Genomic DNA, 20,757 nt, shown 5'->3' on the forward strand with positions numbered 1-20,757 from the left:
TATCAATGTTGTTTTATTTATTGAATATTTGGAGTACATATCCTAAACAAATTCAACATGTTAACAATCACGAAATTTACAATGACATCCATATGTAATTATATATAAAAAATTTATATAAATCTTTCAGGCATTATAGAAAACGAGCATTGGTACATTTTCTGCACACTCATACTCTCACAATACACAGCCTTACATCAACACGTGGTATGACAGGGTGGTACAATGTACCTTTAGAAAACTACCTCCACACACAGAAGAGTAACATTAGCTATCCTAATCATGACCTTGACCTAAATAAATGAGCTGTTTTTATTTTCATGGATTTGTCAAACTATTCAACAATTTTTTTGTGGGGGGAGGGGGGATATCCCAGTAACGTCTACTTTAAAGATCAGAAAAAATAATCACAACCAGTCTTTCCTAGACTTCCTTATCTAGAAATCTGTACACAATCGACAAATTTTCAAAATAAATAACTAGGAGTAGATAAAAAATGTGATTGTATTTTCTCTATACAATGACCTCTTCTTTCACACATTAAATTTCACTGAGTATTTTTGACATAAGTGGAACCCTGCATGCACAAATTCTATACATACTAAACTTTGTAACCTGAATACACAAATTTTTTTTTAAAAAGCATGTACAAACTTTTAAAAATGACAATAGAAAGACTTCTTGTAAATAAAAACAGAAATAAGAAACAGAACGTCTGGTGTTGAACATGTGTTTTGTTTTCTTCCAAAGCATTCAATCACACTGTTTACCCACCTGTAATGAGGTAATGTGTTCATTCATCTGTAACAAGTTACTGTGTTCATTCATCTGTAACAAGTTACTGTGTTCATTCATCTGTAACAAGTCAATGTGTTCATTCATCTGTAACAAGTCAATGTGTTCATTCACCTGTAACAAGTTACTGTGTTCATTCATCTGTAACAAGTCAATGTGTTCATTCATCCATAATGAGCTACTGTGTTCTTTCATCCATAACAAGTTTCTGTGTGCATTCAACCATAACAAGTTTCTGTGTTCATTCATCCATAACAAGATAATGTGTTCACTCATCCAAGACCTCTATGATCAGCAGCATCCACCCTTTTCCTTGGAATTCTTTATGACATGTTGTCGACTATCTAGCGTGATCTTGTCATTGTCCTCTTCTTCTCGTTTTATGTTGCTGTCATTTTCTAATATCTGGAAGGAAAAAAAAAAGATAATAGCTAGCATCTGTATAAATTGTAATCCAATGATGTAATAGAGCACAGAATCTGTGAGGGGAAAGTTTTAAAAACAGAATTTCTAACCTCAGAAGAGGCCCATTGCCTTAAAAATATTACATCCTTAACCGTTAATATCAAATATGACTAAGCAAATTTCAGATAGATGAAAAGTAGAGTACATGTATATGTACAACAATATTTTGAAATTGAAAAGTTTAAAAATTTACTTTATTTAGTCCAAAAACGCAGTTTTAGTAGAAAAAAAATCTGAAAAAAATTAAAACACCTGCTGGACTTGAACTAGTTATCTACAGATCAGCAGTCAGCATGCTAAACCACTGAGCTACTCAGCTAGGCAATTAAATTTAAACAGAATAGACAAATATTTCTGATATCTATATTTCCATTAATGCTTTAAAGGGGATTCAGCCATTATGACAATTATTACTCCTTAATTTTTGGCATTTATCAAAATCATCATGATTCAATTTAGAATCAAATCTTCATAAAATAACATAAGAATTTATTTAATGAAGTTAGACAAATATCATGACAGGTAATATATACTTTAATTTTCATAGCTTAATTAAAGGGACTGATTCATAGCTTAATTAAAGGGACTGATTCATGATTTCCCCCAAAATTTTAATGATCAAAATCTAAGTAGTCTAATGTGTTTAAAAGCTTTCACAAAAAATAAGGTTATACATCAGTACAGCTCATTATAGAGAGTTTATTATATATTGTGTAAACAGACTGAGGTATGTTATTGTTTACAAAGTTTAGCCTTGTTTACATGAAATAGAGTTAAGGCTAAAATATTGCCCTTATCCTTGCATTCAGCAGGTCCTACTTACTCGTTGTACTAAAAACCTGGCACTGTCATCAATGTTGATATTTTCTTTGGCTGAGGTTTCGAACCACCCGACAAATCCCTTCTCCTTACAGAATTCATCCATTTGGTTCGAGTTATTCACTAACCCTTCCTTGGCCTGGTCGCACTACAAAATTCAAAACATATAATCACTCTCTTTAATCTCAGGGCACAGTAAAAAAAATTCTCATAGAAAAGAAATTATTTCATAATGATATAACCCTAATATAAGCAAGAGCAATGTTCGCAATGCAAAGCACTCTCAACCAACTTTTATTTCAGACAATTTTGCCTCATTATTTAGCAGTGATGAATAATTTTTGCGACCAAGATTATCTTAAACAAATACAAAAGACATGTAAAAGACTGGCTTGTGGTGAGAAATACTTGCGATGATGAGGTTCTAACAAAACCAACGAAAATTTGTCACGTGTGAAAAAAATTGGTTTACAGTATGCTGAACCAATAAACCGTATAGCGGGTTTTTACCTCGGGTCTATAATTTGACGATTTGCTGGCTCAGAGGTATGCTAATAATTTTAGCGGAATAAATTTTGGCAGAGAAGGAAGTTATCTTTCTTGCAAATCCTGAAGTTAGAATTGGGTGCATATTTGACGAGTGAAATTTTAGCGGAAAGCTATTTAGCAACTAAAATAAGCCATTGTTTATCATCCCATGGAAAAAACACGTTATATCGTATTCAAAAATGCAGTGGTAGTCAAAGACTGGATTAGCTAATAATCATCCAAATAAACCATTCTAAATTGGACAAAAAATGGCTCTCACTGCTCTCTCGGCACTTTCTCTATAATATCAGAGAAAGACTTTGTTAAATATCAAATTGAGTGTCACTATTTAACATTTTATGTACTCCAGATGAAACGTTCTCACAGATCAGATTCTCGGTCTATGTTTACCCTCAGCTGACCCTCTGGATCAGCACTTAGTTCTATCAATCTAAAACAAGTTATTTTCATCACATACCTCTGTAATATAGTATACCTTGATTTCATAGATACATTGTTGTTTATTAGCATGATTTTGATAGGGTATCATTCAAGGTTAAGTCACACAGATTGCTGACTTGAATTACATGATTTTCCTCCTCTTCCTAGAAATCGAAAGGGCTGATATAGAGATTGTTGGAGGGTATAAGCATAGTCTGAGACTCTAGGTGTGAGAGAGAATTTCCAATTCATCAAGTCATTGTTTCATAATGAACACAGTGATGCTGCAATGATTTCATTGTACAGAATAATATTTTTACTGCAGTTTAATTTTTTGCCATTTTCACTGTCAGCCAAAAGAGTGAAATTAAAATGATAGTAAATATAAGTTAGAGAGAATTTCCAATTCATCAAATCATTGTTTCATAATGAACACAGTGATGCTGCAATGATTTCATTGTACAGAATAATATTTTTACTGCAGTTTAATTTTTTGCCATTTTCACTGTCAGCCAAAAGAGTGAAATTATAATGATAGTAAATATAAGTTAGTCGTAACATCCTATATTGAATTGACATAAGAACAATGAATTTAGATGGTGTGAAAACAGATTTAGACAAGAAAACTGAAAATAAGGTTCCAGAGCGTATATAGTATTTCAAATCAAAGTTTATTCACATTTTCATGTTTAGTTCAGGTTATAATGAATTAATTTTGCTACTCACTTATTTTACTGAAAAAGTTGCCCACTCTGTTACCTAAATCTTTTTTACCCTCAAAATATTATCAAAACCTCATAGGATATCTATACATTAAAACCATCATACCTTATAAACTGTTGAATGTACTTAAAATTCTAGCATTGCAACAAATTTATGTCAATGAAAGAGTGTTCTTATTCAGCAAACAATCTACCTATTAATGACTGTTTAGGTGGGTATTATATACCTATTAATGACTGTTTGGGTGGGTAATATCTACCTATTAATGACTGTTTGGGTGGGTATTATTTACCTATTAATGACTGTTTGGGTGGGTAATATCTACCTATTAATGACTGTTTGGGTGGGTAATATCTACCTATTAATGACTGTTTGGGTGGGTAATATCTACCTATTAATGACTGTTTGGGTGGGTATTATTTACCTATTAATGACTGTTTGGGTGGGTAATATCTACCTATTAATGACTGTTTGGGTGGGTAATATCTACCTATTAATGACTGTTTGGGTGGGTAATATCTACCTATTAATGACTGTTTGGGTGGGTAATATCTACCTATTAATGACTGTTTGGGTGGGTATTATTTACCTATTAATGACTGTTTGGGTGGGTATTATTTACCTATTAATGACTGTTTGGGTGGGTAATATTTACCTATTAATGACTGTTTGGGTGGGTATTATTTACCTATTAATGACTGTTTAGGTGGGTATTATTTACCTATTAATGACTGTTTGGGTGGGTAATATTTACCTATTAATGACTGTTTGGGTGGGTAATATTTACCTATTAATGACTGTTTGGGTGAGTATTATTTACCTATTAATGACTGTTTGGGTGGGTAATATCTACCTATTAATGACTGTTTGGGTGGGTAATATCTACCTATTAATGACTGTTTGGGTGGGTAATATCTACCTATTAATGACTGTTTAGGTGGGTATTATTTACCTATTAATGACTGTTTGGGTGGGTAATATCTACCTATTAATGACTGTTTGGGTGGGTAATATCTACCTATTAATGACTGTTTGGGTGGGTAATATCTACCTATTAATGACTGTTTGGGTGGGTAATATCTACCTATTAATGACTGTTTGGGTGGGTATTATTTACCTATTAATGACTGTTTGGGTGGGTATTATTTACCTATTAATGACTGTTTGGGTGGGTAATATCTACCTATTAATGACTGTTTGGGTGGGTAATATCTACCTATTAATGACTGTTTGGGTGGGTAATATCTACCTATTAATGACTGTTTGGGTGGGTAATATCTACCTATTAATGACTGTTTGGGTGGGTATTATTTACCTATTAATGACTGTTTGGGTGGGTATTATTTACCTATTAATGACTGTTTGGGTGGGTAATATTTACCTATTAATGACTGTTTGGGTGGGTAATATCTACCTATTAATGACTGTTTGGGTGGGTAATATCTACCTATTAATGACTGTTTGGGTGGGTATTATTTACCTATTAATGACTGTTTGGGTGGGTAATATCTACCTATTAATGACTGTTTGGGTGGGTAATATCTACCTATTAATGACTGTTTGGGTGGGTAATATCTACCTATTAATGACTGTTTGGGTGGGTAATATCTACCTATTAATGACTGTTTGGGTGGGTAATATCTACCTATTAATGACTGTTTGGGTGGGTATTATTTACCTATTAATGACTGTTTAGGTGGGTATTATTTACCTATTAATGACTGTTTGGGTGGGTATTATTTACCTATTAATGACTGTTTGGGTGGGTAATATCTACCTATTAATGACTGTTTGGGTGGGTAATATCTACCTATTAATGACTGTTTGGGTGGGTATTATTTACCTATTAATGACTGTTTGGGTGGGTAATATCTACCTATTAATGACTGTTTGGGTGGGTAATATCTACCTATTAATGACTAAGTATGAAGGTACATGTATATCGCAGAATAATGAATGTGGCATTCCTTTGAACTTTGCAATAACTGTGGTAGAATACAGGTCGTCAGTATACCGTATTTCCCAGTCTAAGGAAAATGTGGTAGAGTTCCTTGTAATAACACACAGGAAACATGGCTTGTGTCTGCTAACTCAGCCTAGCTATACTTTTCCGCCCTCTCAGTTGATATGAGTTGAGTACTGACCTTATTTGCTAATAACACACATGGAACAGGAGTGCCATCTGCTAGCTGTACTTTACTGTCCAGGTCAGTCTTCCATTTCACCACCGCATCGAATGTGGATGCTCTCGTCACATCAAACACGATAAAACAGCCTACAGCCTCTTTATAGTACACCCGGGTCATGTTACCAAAACGTTCCTGTCCTACGTAGAGATATTTTAAGTAAAAAATGATCTCAATCAGAATATTTTAGAACACAACTAAGGAATTTTTGCACATTAATGAAAAGGTGAAGATAACAAACAATGATCAATGTCATAACTCCTACAGAGAATACAAAATTAAGAGTACAGCAAACATAGACCCCTGGATATACCAAAGGTGGGATCAGGTGCCTAGGAGGAGTATGCATTCCCTGTTGATCAGTCACACCTGTTGTGAACCCTTATCTTTATTGGGTATATGGAGTAATCCTTAGTAGTCAAAATCAATATGTAAAGAACAGCCTAACAAATGGAATGAAACATGTCAGACAACATTTTACAGGATGTATTGGTAAATTAGATCATTATAACAACCAGAAAATTTGCAAAATGCTGACTTTAAACAAGACTGTTAAAATCCCTGTAACATCAACTTGTTTGTCAGTAGCCTGCCATGATTTAAAAACTGATCATATGCAGAACAAGCTCTTGTGTATCTAATCAGATGATAGACATAAACACCATCAACAGGTGATAATGGAATATTGCTATAAAAATATGGGAAGTTGACGATGGAAAAGCTGAAGTCATCCCATTTGTCATAAAGTTGAGTCGTTACCTGTACAATAAGATATATAAGTACGAGGCAGATGTGGATTATGTGAATATGATTTATTGTGGCCCTGCTACTCTTAAAAAGATTTTTAAATTAATTCCACCCTAGCCCAGAGGGCCATGCTTTGATTAAATTTGAATCTGCACTACACTGGCAAGCTCAGATATTTTAATAAAATGACTAATGAAGGCCAGTGGTTCTCGAGAAGATTTTTTAAATATATTCCTGTTTTGATCCCAACCTTCTGTGACCAAACAAACTTGAAACTGTACTACCTGATTGCATACTTAAATCATGGCCCTGTTGTTCTGAAGAAGATTTTCAAATTTTTGCCTTTAATTTTCCCATGTAAAACTTTAAATACACAAGAGTCTCAAACTTGAATCTCCACTATCTGAGGATGCTTACAAATTAATATGACTAATCCAGGTTCTACTGTTCTGAAGAAAATTTTTTTAAAAGATTTTTCTTATATCTTTCAAGCCCACCATACCCCCAGGGACCATGGTTTGGACAAACCTGAATCTACACTATATCAGGAATCTTTCATGTAAGTTCCATCTTTTCTGGCCCAGTGGTTCTTCAGATGATTTTAAAATGATACCACTCTATATTTTGCCCTTTCTTAATTATCTCCCCTTGAAAGGGAAGATGACCCTTCATTTGTAGAAACTTGAATCCCCTTCACCAAAGAATACTCTGTGCCAAATTTGGTTGAAATTGACCCAGTGGTTCTTGAGAAGATGAAAATGTGAGACGTTTATAACAACAGCAATGCATATGACAGACATTGGACAAATTTCAATCTGACAAGTTCACTTGAGTGTACAGCTCAGATGAAATAAATCAAACCTATTACTTTAATTTTAAACCAAATTAAGATTTTTCAAGACAAGTAAGAAATAAATTTCTTTTTCACTGGGATTGATGTAAAAGAAAAATTTCTACATACCAGCAATATCCCATAGCTGAAGTCGCACAATGGTGTCTGCATCCCAGTTTAAAACTTTAAGTGCAAAATCTACTCCAATCTGATGGTTGGTCAAGGAAAACAATCCAAGAGAGGGTTTAAATGTATTTATTAATTATTTCATGTACTGACTCCTTGAAAAATTTCAAACTTCAAAGACAAGTTTATGAAATTTAAATAAGGTTCTTTTCAAGTGTAGCTATTGAGTTACAATTTTACAAAACCAATTTGGTGCAATGCATTGTTTTTTATTTCATACATAATTATTTTCTGTTGAAATAATTACCATATTGTGTTTGGTTTTGATTTAGAAAACGTGGAACATGCTGGGGAATTGGAGCATCTTTCATTTCTTTACTAATAACAAAATTTCCCTGAAACACATCTCTGATAGAAATATGAAAAGATGTTCTTGAGTACAATCAATATTAGTGTGGTGGTACACTTATTCAGTATATATACTATCAGATATGATACACATATTCAATATATATCATGAGGATACAGTGGCCCTGTAGTGCTGTGAGAAGAATTGGTGGACATATCTTTTGATGATGGATGTCTTCCCTGTACCCAATTCTCCAATTACCAAAATCTTATAAAGGTGCTCCTTCTTTTCAGGACTCCCTGCCTACAACGAAATACAAAAATAATTATGGATCAAAACTGTAGTCCAACAGGTGCCCTGGTACATTTGGCATACAGTCAAACATGTGCCGTGGAACATTTAGCATACAGTCCAAAAGATGCCCTGGAACATTAAGGGTTCAGTCCAACAGGTGCCCTGGTACATTTAGCATATACAGTCAGACAGGTGCCCTGGAACTTTAAGAGTTCAGTCCAACAGGTACCCTGGTACATTTAGCATATACAGTCAGACAGGTGCCCTGGAACATTAAGGTTCAGTCCAACAGGTGTCCTAGTACATTTAGCATATATAGTACAACAGGTGCCCTGGAACATTTAGCATACAGTCCAACAGGTGCCCTGGAACATTTAGCATACAGTCCAACAGGTGCCCTGGAACATTTAGCATACAGTCCAACAGGTGCCCTGGAACATTTAGCATATTGTGAGTCCAACAGGCATCCTGAATCATTCAAGTATTCAGTACATCCTATAGGAGCTATGAAACATCTAGTGTATAGTCCAACATTACATACAAATGTGATGAAACCAAGTACTGGACTACCACACAAATAGACTGTAATGAAGTTAGGGTGTTTCTTTTCATAACACCATGAATATGTTTCATACTGACTTAGATGTATTTGTTACAGTTTTGTTGCTACTGTATTATACAACATCTCTAAATTTAGTATTGTTTGGTGTCAGTATTGACCACAGCTACTGCTAAAGTAGGGTGGTCATGTTTTGTATTTACGATGGATCTACTCCTAAAGATATAACAACTGATATGAAAAACAAAACAAATACTGGACTATTTTACTAGTAAAGGATTGAATGATATTTGTTGATAAGGAACAGATTACAGGAGTAAATTTTCCTGACACTACCATATTCTCTTATTGATTTGTTGTAACAATGTGTTTAATACATATTCATATTTTGCAGCAGTTTAATTAGTGTCAGCTGTGTTAATTCTACAATAAAATGAAGTGAGAAACTGTGTGTAAGCTGGCGAGTGAAATTGTTTTACATATCATTATTACAGATGTTGGTTCGTTTTATCTTATCAGCTCTCTCAGTAGCACAAAATTCAAAAGGAATTCTTAAGTTTGAAAGAGAGGCTGGGACAATTCTGCTCATTTGTGTGGCCATCATTACACATTCTACAGATGTACCTTAGTACAAACAAGTCGAGGTTCATTGGTATCACATTCGCTTTACATCACAGAATCTGTGAGTTTACTGCTTTGTTGACACAAACAGTGCATGACAGATTAGACAGTCTTCCTTATTTAATGCCCACTGTTGTAAACCTGTGTATGATTGGCCCACAACACTGATAACAAAAGTTCATTTATAACATTATCTCTGGTTATACAATGTATTGTACAGATAAATGGTCACCTCAGTACTTAGTACTTATACTGGGGTCCGATACAGTCATAAGTAGCACTGTATGCCTGTCTACACATAAATTTCTTTCACACAGACGTAAATGTAATTTACATTCTACATTTATATCTTTAGGAATGAGATCCACTGTAACTTTGTAATTACACAATTAAGTTACAGACAAGATCTAATACTAATGTAATCACATAGGCAGGATTTACTACCATGCACCTTTCAATTTCTATACTCACCCTCCATCTAAGTTTACAACTTTTAATGAAATTGTAGACAATTGGGAAAAGTTTGGAAATAATACAAGTTATCAAATATGTATAGCCCTGAGAAATTTAATGTATTGAACCCTTCAAACTTTTTTTTTTAAACATCTAGATTATTTGGAAACATCATTTTGAAATTCCTTGCATTCTTAAATTAGTACCTGCACATTATTATATCATATTCTCAACAGCCTTCAATTATGTTCCACACAAGATAAAGAATAGGCACTTGGGTAATATATAAATAAGTATTATAAACATTTTCTAAATTTATCAGGTCTCATGACAAAGTTGTATAAAAAAGATACATAACTAATATATAAATAAGTATTACAAACATTTTCTAAATTCATCAGGTCTCATGACAAAGCCGCACAATATCATGTGATTCAGCGTTTACTATAAAATGTGAATGACAAGTTCCAGTGTGACCTTGGTTGTCTGAATATTTTGATTCATGGATGATTTCATCTACGTCTTATATTCTGGAGCCTCCTGCTGAATTTAAATCATTTTAACCTGTGTATCATGTCAATCATCTCTCTACTAAAGTTCACTGTGCCTCTTATGTCATTTGGACAGAAAAATGGCTGTCAAAATCAGTTCAACAATAATTAAACCATACCAATTTCCTTCTCCTTTTCAAATTCTCTCAGTCTAAAGCTTGTGTAACTATCAATTAAAGCAGTCACTAAAAGTAATTTTTAAAAATTCTTTTTACAGGAATTAATTGAGGTTTACATCAAAAATAGTATAAGTGTAAGTATATATTCAAAGACCTCAAAATCTTAGTCCTTGAATTAACTAAAAAGTACTACATGGGGTGGTAAGGTCATACATTTCACAGTTTATATTCCTCTTCTCCTAGAGGAATGTATGCTTCACATCAAAAATGGTAATGATAGGCCTTGTAGTTTCAAGAAGCACTTAAAAATGTAAAATTGTTAATGGACAACACATGGAGACGGACGAAGACCGACAGCAATAGGTCACCTGAGTGACTCAATCAGAATCTCACCCACCACAATCTAATGTCAGGGCAGAATCTCAAGTTTATTACAATTTAGTGTCAGGGCAGAATCTCAAAATCTACACAATCTAGTGTCAGGACAGAATCTCAAAAATCTACATAATCTAATGTCAGAATCTCAAAATCTACACAATCTAGTGTCAGAGCAAAATCTACACAATCTAGTGTCAGGGCAGAATCTCAAGATTTACACAATCTAATGTCAGAACAGAATCTCAAAATCTACATAATCTAATGTCAGAATCTCAAGGTCAACACAATCTAATGGGCTAGCACAATCTAATGTCAGAACCAACACAATCTTACGTCAGAACCAACACAATCTAAACCACTTCTTTTAAGTTTTTATAAAAGTTTTAAAGTAATGAGCTACAACATGTAAAGACTTCATTAATTATGTTTTATTTAATTGAATGAAGGTAATATGTAGATTTTTTTTTTTTTAAAAAAACCAACTTAATATTCACATTTTCTTTACAAAGAGCTATTACAACATATTATGCAGACCGAGAAAATTTTCTATATTTGCAATGAACAGATATAAGCCTCCATAACGCAGTGTAATACCTAAACAGTAAATACCCCAACAGGATGACCAGTAACTATCCCAACAGGATGACCATTAAATGGTTGTAATGGGTCATAGCGTTATATCATTGAGGATTCAATCATTGTAATTAGGTTCCTTACATCCCTGAAACACCAGTCAATCTATATCACATGTTTATATTAATATTGCAAATCACATTTTCCTCTATGAACCAACCAATTTCAGCACGCGACACAATCCGTTCACATTGACTATGAACGGATTATGAACTAGCTTAAAGCACGCGACTGAGAGAGCGTAATGGTTTGAAAAAAATAGAACATCTGTTACGAAGATCTCGCAAGTCACACCTTTGGATTAAGATTGTAAACTTACGAGGATTATCATCCCAATCTTGCGGTCTCCTACCTCCAAAATACAGTGCACCTTGCAATGTTGATAAAAGGCAGGGTGAGACGAAATGTGACGTCATGCCTATGTGTTGACGTACACGTCACAATAACTACTGTGACAGAGGCTAGGAGTTCGTTTTATGCAACAAAATAGAAGCAATGTAAACAAACGGTGTTTAAATATAAGAAATGAACATCACTTTTGAGCTGTTCATGGTCAATATGAATGGATTTGGATTTGAGGCAAATTCTATGTGAATCGCTAGCGTGTTTATTGTCACAAGATTAATACTCCTCCTGCACTTCTCCATTGCATGAATCAATTTTTACACGTCATAATTTTTTTTTTTTAAATCGGTGCCCATCTGTTGTTTCGTTTGGTATAATGTACAAATTGTTTCTGCTGACAGTTGCCAAATATGTTGAAATGAAAAACATACTCAAATTGGTCCCTCAGAACAGATCACCAGGCATTGTAATATCCTAGTGCTGTGTATTGGTCCCTCAGAACAGATCACCAGGCATTGTTATGTCCTAGTGCTGTGTATGGCCATAGAATTCTCCAATTACAAAGAGATTGGGTTAAAAAATCCAAAAAACTTAGAACACTCTCTTCTTGACAATATCCAGAGAAAAAATTTACATTAAGTTGTATGGTCTGAATTTTGACAAATTTTGTCCACAATGTTAGATATTGCAAGTACATGATTATGAGGCTGTACAATATGTCATACATTATTTCATATGTATTAACCAAAATTATTTGGTTTTAAATCGGTGTTTACAAACCAATGTCACTCGGCAATTTCAAGTGACAGTTACATGTCCAGTTCAGGAGGTAAGACCATCGGGTTCTTATCTGTGTAAAACTGTATTTTGTTACAACAGTACTGTGCCATAAGTTTAAGAGAATCGAAAATATCAAATACCTCTTAGTGCTCTTTCAAACCTTTGTTTAGACAGTTGCATCTGAGTTATGTACATCATGTTAGGATTCCCCTCATGCACATGGGGCTATTTTTAGATGTCTAACAGACTTAACAAAATGTATTTATGTGTTCCCACAATATTTACTTTTTAAATATAATCTTCTCACTGTCTTCTTTTACATGCAAATGTTTTCAAGCATGTAATTAAGGGAAAGTTAATAGCTTTTAAATCTAATTCAGCTGCATTAAAGTAATTCTGTACACTTTGAAAAAAAGTAATAATGAACATAGGACATATACAACTTTAAATGGAGATGAAGATGTTAACCTTTATTTGAAAGTTTAAACTTGTACACATAAACAGGAACTGTGCATTGGGTATTTTAAGAAGGTTCAGTGTCTTTCTTAGATCAAAGTAGACAATATGTACAAATATACAGGAACATTTTAAGGAGGTTAAGTGTCTTTCTTAGATCAAAATAGACAACTTGTACATATAAACAGGAACATTTTAAGGTAGCAGGGGACAGTTTCGCACTATAGGCCCGGTCAACTTTTTCAAAAAATGGAATTACCCTGTATTTGAAGTGATACTACATGTGTAAAAATGTATACAATAATTTTAGGATGCATGTCAAATGTAGCTGAGTGCTTAGTAAAAATGTTGATATACAACATGTAGGTGTCACCATGATTCCTAGCATATAGATGGGTGCAAATACGAAACTAAGACACGTGGTCAGTTGCTGAAGAAATTCCGGTGAAAACATGCAGGGTCTAGCAAAAGGTCTGTAGCTGTGAGGGAAGGTGGATGGCCCCATATGAGAGGTAGATTTTTGAGAAGGGCAGATAGTGTTCTTGATTGTGCACAGTGTCTAAATCCCCATGTTTGGTACTGTGATGGTGTGGGGGTGGTGCGGATTAGCCCAAATGAGGGAAAATCAAAGCAAAAAAGGGGAACCTGCTCAGAGCATGTTTTGTGCACCAGCACCAGTATTTATAGATTACATGTAATTTAGGGTCATAATTTATTAACTACACTAATATGAAATACAAGTATTGACATAAAAGGGAAATATGATTTTTCATTAGTCTGTCATAATCTGACTTTGGTGTATACCCCCTATCCACATGTTTCAAAACCAAAGAAACTGTCCCCTGCCACCTAAGGATGTTCAGTGCCTTTCTTAGGTCAAAATAGACAACTTGTACATGTATATAAACAGAACTGTGCATCGGATATTTTATGAAAGTTCAGTGTCTTATTTAAATTGAATTTGATAACTTGTACATATAAACAGGAACCGTACTTTGGATATTTTATGAAAGTTCAGTGTCTTATTTAAATTGAATTTGATAACTTGTACATATAAACAGGAACCGTACTTTGGATATTTTATGAAAGTTCAGTGTCTTATTTAAATTGAATTTGATAACTTGTACATATAAACAGGAACCATACTTTGGATATTTTATGAAAGTTCAGTGTCTTATTTAAATCAAATTAGATAACTTGTACATATAAACAGAACTGTGCATTGGATATTTTATGAGAGTTCAGTGTCTTATTTAAATCAAATTGAATAACTTGTACATATAAACAGGAACCGTACTTTCGATATTTTAAATAGGTTCATTGTCTTTCTTGCATCAAAATAGAGAACTTAAAACAATTTTAATCCCACATCTTTAGGAACAATGATTTCCATGCACTGTAGAAAGAGAATGAAATTTCGTACAAATGATTTGTAAAACTAGAATACAACCCACCCATCCCCCCAAAAAATTCAAAAACTTACCTTCCTAATTAATTCAGAGTTGATATGTACAAAGGGATTCATAATTGATGAGAATGTACAAAACTAAACACTAAATTCTGAGCTCAGAGCTAACATCCATTTTTGCACAAGGATCTATATGTAAGAGATGAGAAGAAGCTATTTATTGTTGTTGAGTAATTAAAGCGAGTACATAGAACAGTACTATAGTATGTACTGCAACCCCACAGGAAGTAGTCCACACATCAGTACATCGAGCTAACACCACACAATAGCTAACACCTCACAGTACTCACTCTGTTCGAAGACCTATACTTTGTGTTGAAGATTCAGATAAATACTTTTGAATTAATTACTTTCCATACAGAATTATTTTACTGAAAGAAATGATTACAATAATTTAGACCACCTTTAAATGAATATATGATAATACTAAATTTTAAGTGCATTATACATTAAAAAAATTTTTTTTTAAAAATATAATAGTCTGGGTCACAATAGTCATAGGGCTAAAGGTGAGAGTGTGTCAAAACCCTGACGACTATTTTACATGTAGCATGTAATGACTTATGAGAAAAATGCAACGGACCAGACCAGGATTCAACGGACCAGACCAGGATTCGAACCCAGGTCCATGAATTCTCTAGCCAGGTGCTCTACCAACTGAGCTATCTGGCTACCAGTGGTCAAACCCGGCTACACTCCTCTTTCCTTAAACTGCCTTTGCCCTCAAAGACACACAACCCAGATTCTTTTGCCCCTGGCAGGACTTTCATCTGCAAGTCCAGGGGAAGCCAATGGCACCAAATGTAACAGGAAGGGACACAATGCAACGAACCAGACCAGGATTCAAACCCAGGCCCCCTGAATTCTCTAGCCAGCTGCTCTACCAACTGAACTATCTGGCCACAAGCAACTGAACCTGGATGACCACTACATAATTACTATGCTGACTGTCAATATTCTTTTTTAAACTATTAGAGTTGGTATTTATGTTTCAACGGAGCAAAGGGTGATCACTCTGAATGTGTTACCAATGTGGACTGATGCAGTTATTCTAATTGCGATATCAATTAGTTTGTTATTTTCTTGGTGCATTAAAAATTGTTATAACTCATTATTTCTGCATTGATAAAATATTTGATCTTTGAAATGATCAGTATACATTTATTAAGGTTTTCTTGGCAAGCTCGTGGCCCTGGGATAGAGACCACAGTTCGGCAACTCCTGAATTCATGGAGCTGTGTCAGTTTACTCTAATCTAAATGAAAAATTTGTACAAGGCAAAAAAAATAAAAGCACACAAAAGATATACTGCTAATGCACATTTATAAATAACCACACACTATGCAAAAATATAGTGAAATATTGAATACATAAGGAAACGCTAACAGGAAGCCTAAGATAGTTTACCTTGCATTCATCATTTCAAAACTTTCATTGAACAGCTCCTGTCATATTTTTTGTCAAGTTCAACAATAAGGACATTGATATTAATCTTAGTCAGCAGTGTTCATTGAGGAAAATTTGGATCCAATCTCCCCGTCACAAGTCGTTAAAATAGGTAGCAGTTGTTCCTTTTTCAAGCACTTAACATTAGAAATAAAAGTTGCAGGTCATTTGAATGAGGCCTTAAAACTCTAGGTCCCATCATTAGAGTTTCATACTTGTCCAACCCCCCTGTGTGAGTCATATATGTCAATTCTTCATAGTAGTATACATCTGATATTGTGTGAAATGGCAATTCTCTGTCCCAATTGTTACACTGTACATTTAGTTATAACAATTGTTACATGGAGAGAGAGAGAGAGAGAGTACAATTATTTAATTGTATTGTTTAATTATTTAAGTCCTTGGTATTATTAAGAATATAGTGGGAAAAAAGCTGTTGAAGATTATGATGTCACAAAAAGTGACCTCTCAACCTCTTTCTCTCTCTATCTCTCTATTTTCTCTATGATAACACTTTGAAGTTCCACTGTTAATTTCCCCATAACTTACAACTGGATGTAAATTTCTCAGTTCATGTAAAATGAAAGGCCAGTGGGCAGAGACTATGGAAATTAACATGGAATGCCATGTTCTATAAGGCAGTAATTTGGATTTGTCAGTTTTATCTTTTCATTTCAAATATAAATATAAAGAATCATTATCATCAATCATTATTTGTTGGGTATGTACTAAGGAGATTAATGGGAAACATGATAATTTATGCATAACAAAATAAGATAGTTATCAATTATAATTATAAGCAAAAGTTTCAGGAATAGAAATAAGTCCCATGCTTATCAAATTTACCTGGATATCTGACACAGGTGTGTGTCCATTTGGAACGGCTTCCACCTCCTGTTTATTTCCCTCCCTGACCATTGTCATGAATGAACAAATGTCAAAGTGAAGAACTAGTCCAATACACTGTTATCAAACCTCAAAACACTGTCACACTCAGAAACACTGCTATAGCTCATACATGTACACTCATCTAAGCCAGTTAATCCTGTCTGGTGGAAGCTGTGTAAGTGAATGCTTAGAAAAGGTGACGAAAAATATGTCACATGGTCGCAGATCATCAAGGATACAAATGTTTGGCCTTGAGACGTGAATATGCTATAGGTAACATTATATTGCATGTAGCTACATTAATGAGTGTCCTCCATGACCTTGCTGCCTCTGATCTACATTCATACATCATATCTTTAAATGTATAAATAAATGGAAATTGAGAATGTCTACTATATACTATATTTAAATCTACTCAACTGAAAGTGAGTTATAAAACTCCAAAATATTAATCCATATACTTCTTGGTTCAGAAAAGAGAAAAGGACTGCATTTTAAAGAAGCTACCTAAAACCTATAAATTTACTTTTCCTAATAATATTCATATTTCAAATATTTATTTTATAATGGAATCGGTTCTTGACTTTTTAAAACGTACATTATACATATATTATACTACACTGTACAGTACCTATAGAGCATTTAATTAGTACATAAAGAACAAACACACATGACAAAACATAGATCTCACGGGCTTGAAATTTACTATATGGTATATATTAATTACTATATATAATGTAAGTTGATATTTCAATTTGTAAACTAGTTTATTGCATCAGTGGGCATGCAGGTATAAATTTGAAAAATGGCATTTCTCAGAAAGAGATTATAAACAAATCATTTAGTAAGCCTACAGATCGATTCTCATCATCATTAATGAAATAATTAAAGTGGGGGTTCTACTAAACAGAGAACCTTAGAGAACTCTAAACAACCATGGGACATTTTTAATTTATATATACAGTATGTATAGAATGTTTGACTACATTGTTTGTTGATGAAAGTGCAAATATAAATCAAATTTACTAATGAATTTTCCTTTATCTATAACCCGTTTTATTCATTTTATTGGAGGAAAAAGCTCTCTTTGCCACCCGTTAACTTTTGCTATATCCATCCTGATTTTAATTAATATAAAAAACCAAGTTCTATCTGTGAAATTAAAGAGTGTGACGAAGGGAAACTGCAAATCTTTAATAAATTTAATAAAACGGATTATATAGATGGATGGAAAGTTTGTTAGCTTGATCATCAATAATTAATGTTAGACAAACAGTCTACACACTTGTCATAATTCAAAATCTCCAGGGTTACTTCAATTTCTCTGTTTAGTAGGACTGCAAATATGATAAAAACATATACAATATGACAAGAGATGTTCGATCTACTTTCTAAACAAGAATTTATTCTGAATCTAACTTGAAAGAGTTTTTTTTAAATTTAACTTTTTTTTTGTTTATTTGTTTTTGGTTTAAATAGGCCTATTTATTGTTTTGTAAGTGTAGTAACCTATAATACAGAAACTTGTAAAAGAAACAGAAACGAAGAAAGTGATCACCAGAAATTTATTTATAACACCCACTTTCTGTGTTCAACATATTTATAAAGTAAATGGATATTATGGTATTACATCTACCTGCTCACAACAAAAATTTATATTCTATATTTTGACCCTCACTACAAGTCATGTGACATGTCTTCTACAAGTCCTTATCACGTTACCTTCACAGGAATGCGAAGCTGAACATTGGGCAATACCTATATCGGGAATCGCCGCGTCGAGTATTAGGAACGATTGATTAGTGTAAGTTATTTATGAAAAAATCTAAAACCTACCATGATGCACCTGCAGTATCCCAGTACGATCCTAAGTCATAGATGATGTCGTTATCTCTCGGGCAGTACATACACTACTTTCAGTTGACTATCATGTGACATGTTTGTTTTCAGAACGTACATACGACTGTCGTGATAATTCGAGTTTTAGACAAGTATATACTGATATATTGATATATGGCATAAAAGAAAAGTATTTGAATCAACCCATATGTCAATAAAGAAAATTATAACCTTTTGTTAATATGTATATATTTTGCGACAATTTAATCTCGTTTATGGTATTTGATCTTGGTTTAACAAACGTTTTTCATTCCGTTATGGGTCGGTGTAATGACCTGATAAGTGTAATGACCTGATTGACCTGATGGGGTATAATTCAATCTCCGCTGAAGTATATATCAAAAAGATGATATTTTAAGATTTGTTCTGATTAAATATACACCTTTCTTTCATATGATAATGATTTTAAAAAATTATTCGCGTCTTAATGCATTATAATTCATAATTTTCAAACCCGAGGGGTGTAATGACCTGATATTTAGTGTAATGTCCTGATGGGACATTTCTACAAAAATAATATATTTCTATGATGTTTTATGCACCCAAATCATTTATGTATATGAGTTGGTATATATCTTATGATATTCAATTATTGTTTTTAATAATACCCAGTTATTTTTTATTATTTTAGATTTCAACTAAACCTAGGGTGTAATGTCCTGATATCGGAATGACCTGATGACACGATAGAGGGTTATAGAGTAATGTCCTGATGTGCTGTTTTTATAGTAGACAAAGCTTCTTTCAGCGTTATTTGTTTTTATATTGAATATTTTCACAAACATTAATTTTTTGAAATGATATTTTTAAAAAAAATCGAAGATTTATAAATTAACGATGGTTATTTGTTATTTTAAATTTGCAGAGGTGTAATGACCTGGTATTGGAATGACCTGATGAAAACTGTTACGAGTATTATTGATAAATTCAAATTAAAGGATAGATTTGTTTAATGTTATAATAATGATATTTTGATTGCATAATTTAGATAATGATAGTACTGAGCGAAATGAAACATTGGACAAAACATTTGTTTCCTGAATTATACCAAATAAATATGTACATTTATATGTTCATGTAGCTGGAAAAAACATTGACCAAAAACATGCAAGAGGTCAACAAAACTTTTTAAAAAATAATGTTTCAATTTCTGCTTGTGTGTAGAATGAAATTAAACAAAAGCTATTTTATTATGCATGGGTTTCCAAATTGGAACCATACAGAATTGGCATCCAATGATTTTGCATACTTATAATTTGGAGAAGTTGATAAAGGAAAATAAAGTATCCACTCCCGATAGTCCAAGTGACGCAAGCTAAATAATTTGGTAATTGTGAGTAACTACCGTATACCTGGCTTATTTCGACTTCAAGGCTGAAATACCGCGATGTAAAAACAAATTAATTTCAATTTAGCAATTAATTTTCAGAATATTAAAGGCACATCTTTAATCGCTGAAGTTAAAGTATGAATGGTAGTAAAGAATTCGGTAACATCAAAAATAATTTAAACTATCACGTCAAATACAGATAACAAATTGCAGTTAATATTGCAAATTTATACATATCTTGATTTATATTCGATAATCTTGTTATTTATATTTGAAAAATTGAACAAGATTGTCAAATATAAATCAAAATTTCCGCATATAAATATCAAGATTATCGAATTCAAATATCAAGATTATCGAATATGAAGCAAGATTTGTATAATATTACAACGTTTTACTTGGTAATTTTTCATTAATATTTTCAAAAGAAGAACTTGAATAATAATAAACACTGTTCATACGATAAAAACATGTATAACTCTGGTATAATTCGTAAATTATATATATCTTATATTGTCATGCATCG

The 20,757-nt window shown here is 33.1% G+C and overlaps 2 protein-coding genes across 4 annotated transcripts in view; one reads left to right on the forward strand and one right to left on the reverse strand.

Annotated features, from left to right (window-relative positions):
* Positions 1-19,193, reverse strand: LOC125682950 (ras-related protein Rab-32-like). 3 transcript variants are annotated; one of them, XM_048923591.2, is made up of 6 exons: positions 18,839-19,193; positions 8,189-8,314; positions 7,666-7,744; positions 5,916-6,097; positions 2,084-2,227; positions 1-1,200 (listed from the first exon to the last, which is right to left on the reverse strand). In XM_048923591.2, the coding sequence occupies exons 1-6, from the start codon at positions 18,839-18,841 to the stop codon at positions 1,087-1,089; spliced, it is 648 nt and encodes a 215-aa protein (XP_048779548.1). In that variant the 5' UTR covers positions 18,842-19,193; the 3' UTR covers positions 1-1,086. The 3 variants fall into 3 exon arrangements, with proteins under 3 accessions (XP_048779548.1, XP_048779546.1, XP_048779547.1); XM_048923589.2 differs by lacking the exon at positions 18,839-19,193 and adding an exon at positions 16,961-17,351; XM_048923590.2 differs by lacking the exon at positions 18,839-19,193 and adding an exon at positions 14,684-14,839.
* LOC125682948 (solute carrier family 22 member 18-like) overlaps positions 17,951-20,757 on the forward strand; it is a 14,905-nt gene continuing 12,098 nt past the window's right edge. Inside the window, exon 1 of the mRNA XM_048923586.2 lies at positions 17,951-18,806. The gene's annotated coding sequence lies outside the window, so the exon portion shown is untranslated. The remainder of the gene's footprint in view (positions 18,807-20,757) is intronic.

This window comes from Ostrea edulis, chromosome 6 (genome assembly GCF_947568905.1).
Source record: "Ostrea edulis chromosome 6, xbOstEdul1.1, whole genome shotgun sequence".
Classification (NCBI taxonomy): domain Eukaryota; kingdom Metazoa; phylum Mollusca; class Bivalvia; order Ostreida; family Ostreidae; genus Ostrea; species Ostrea edulis.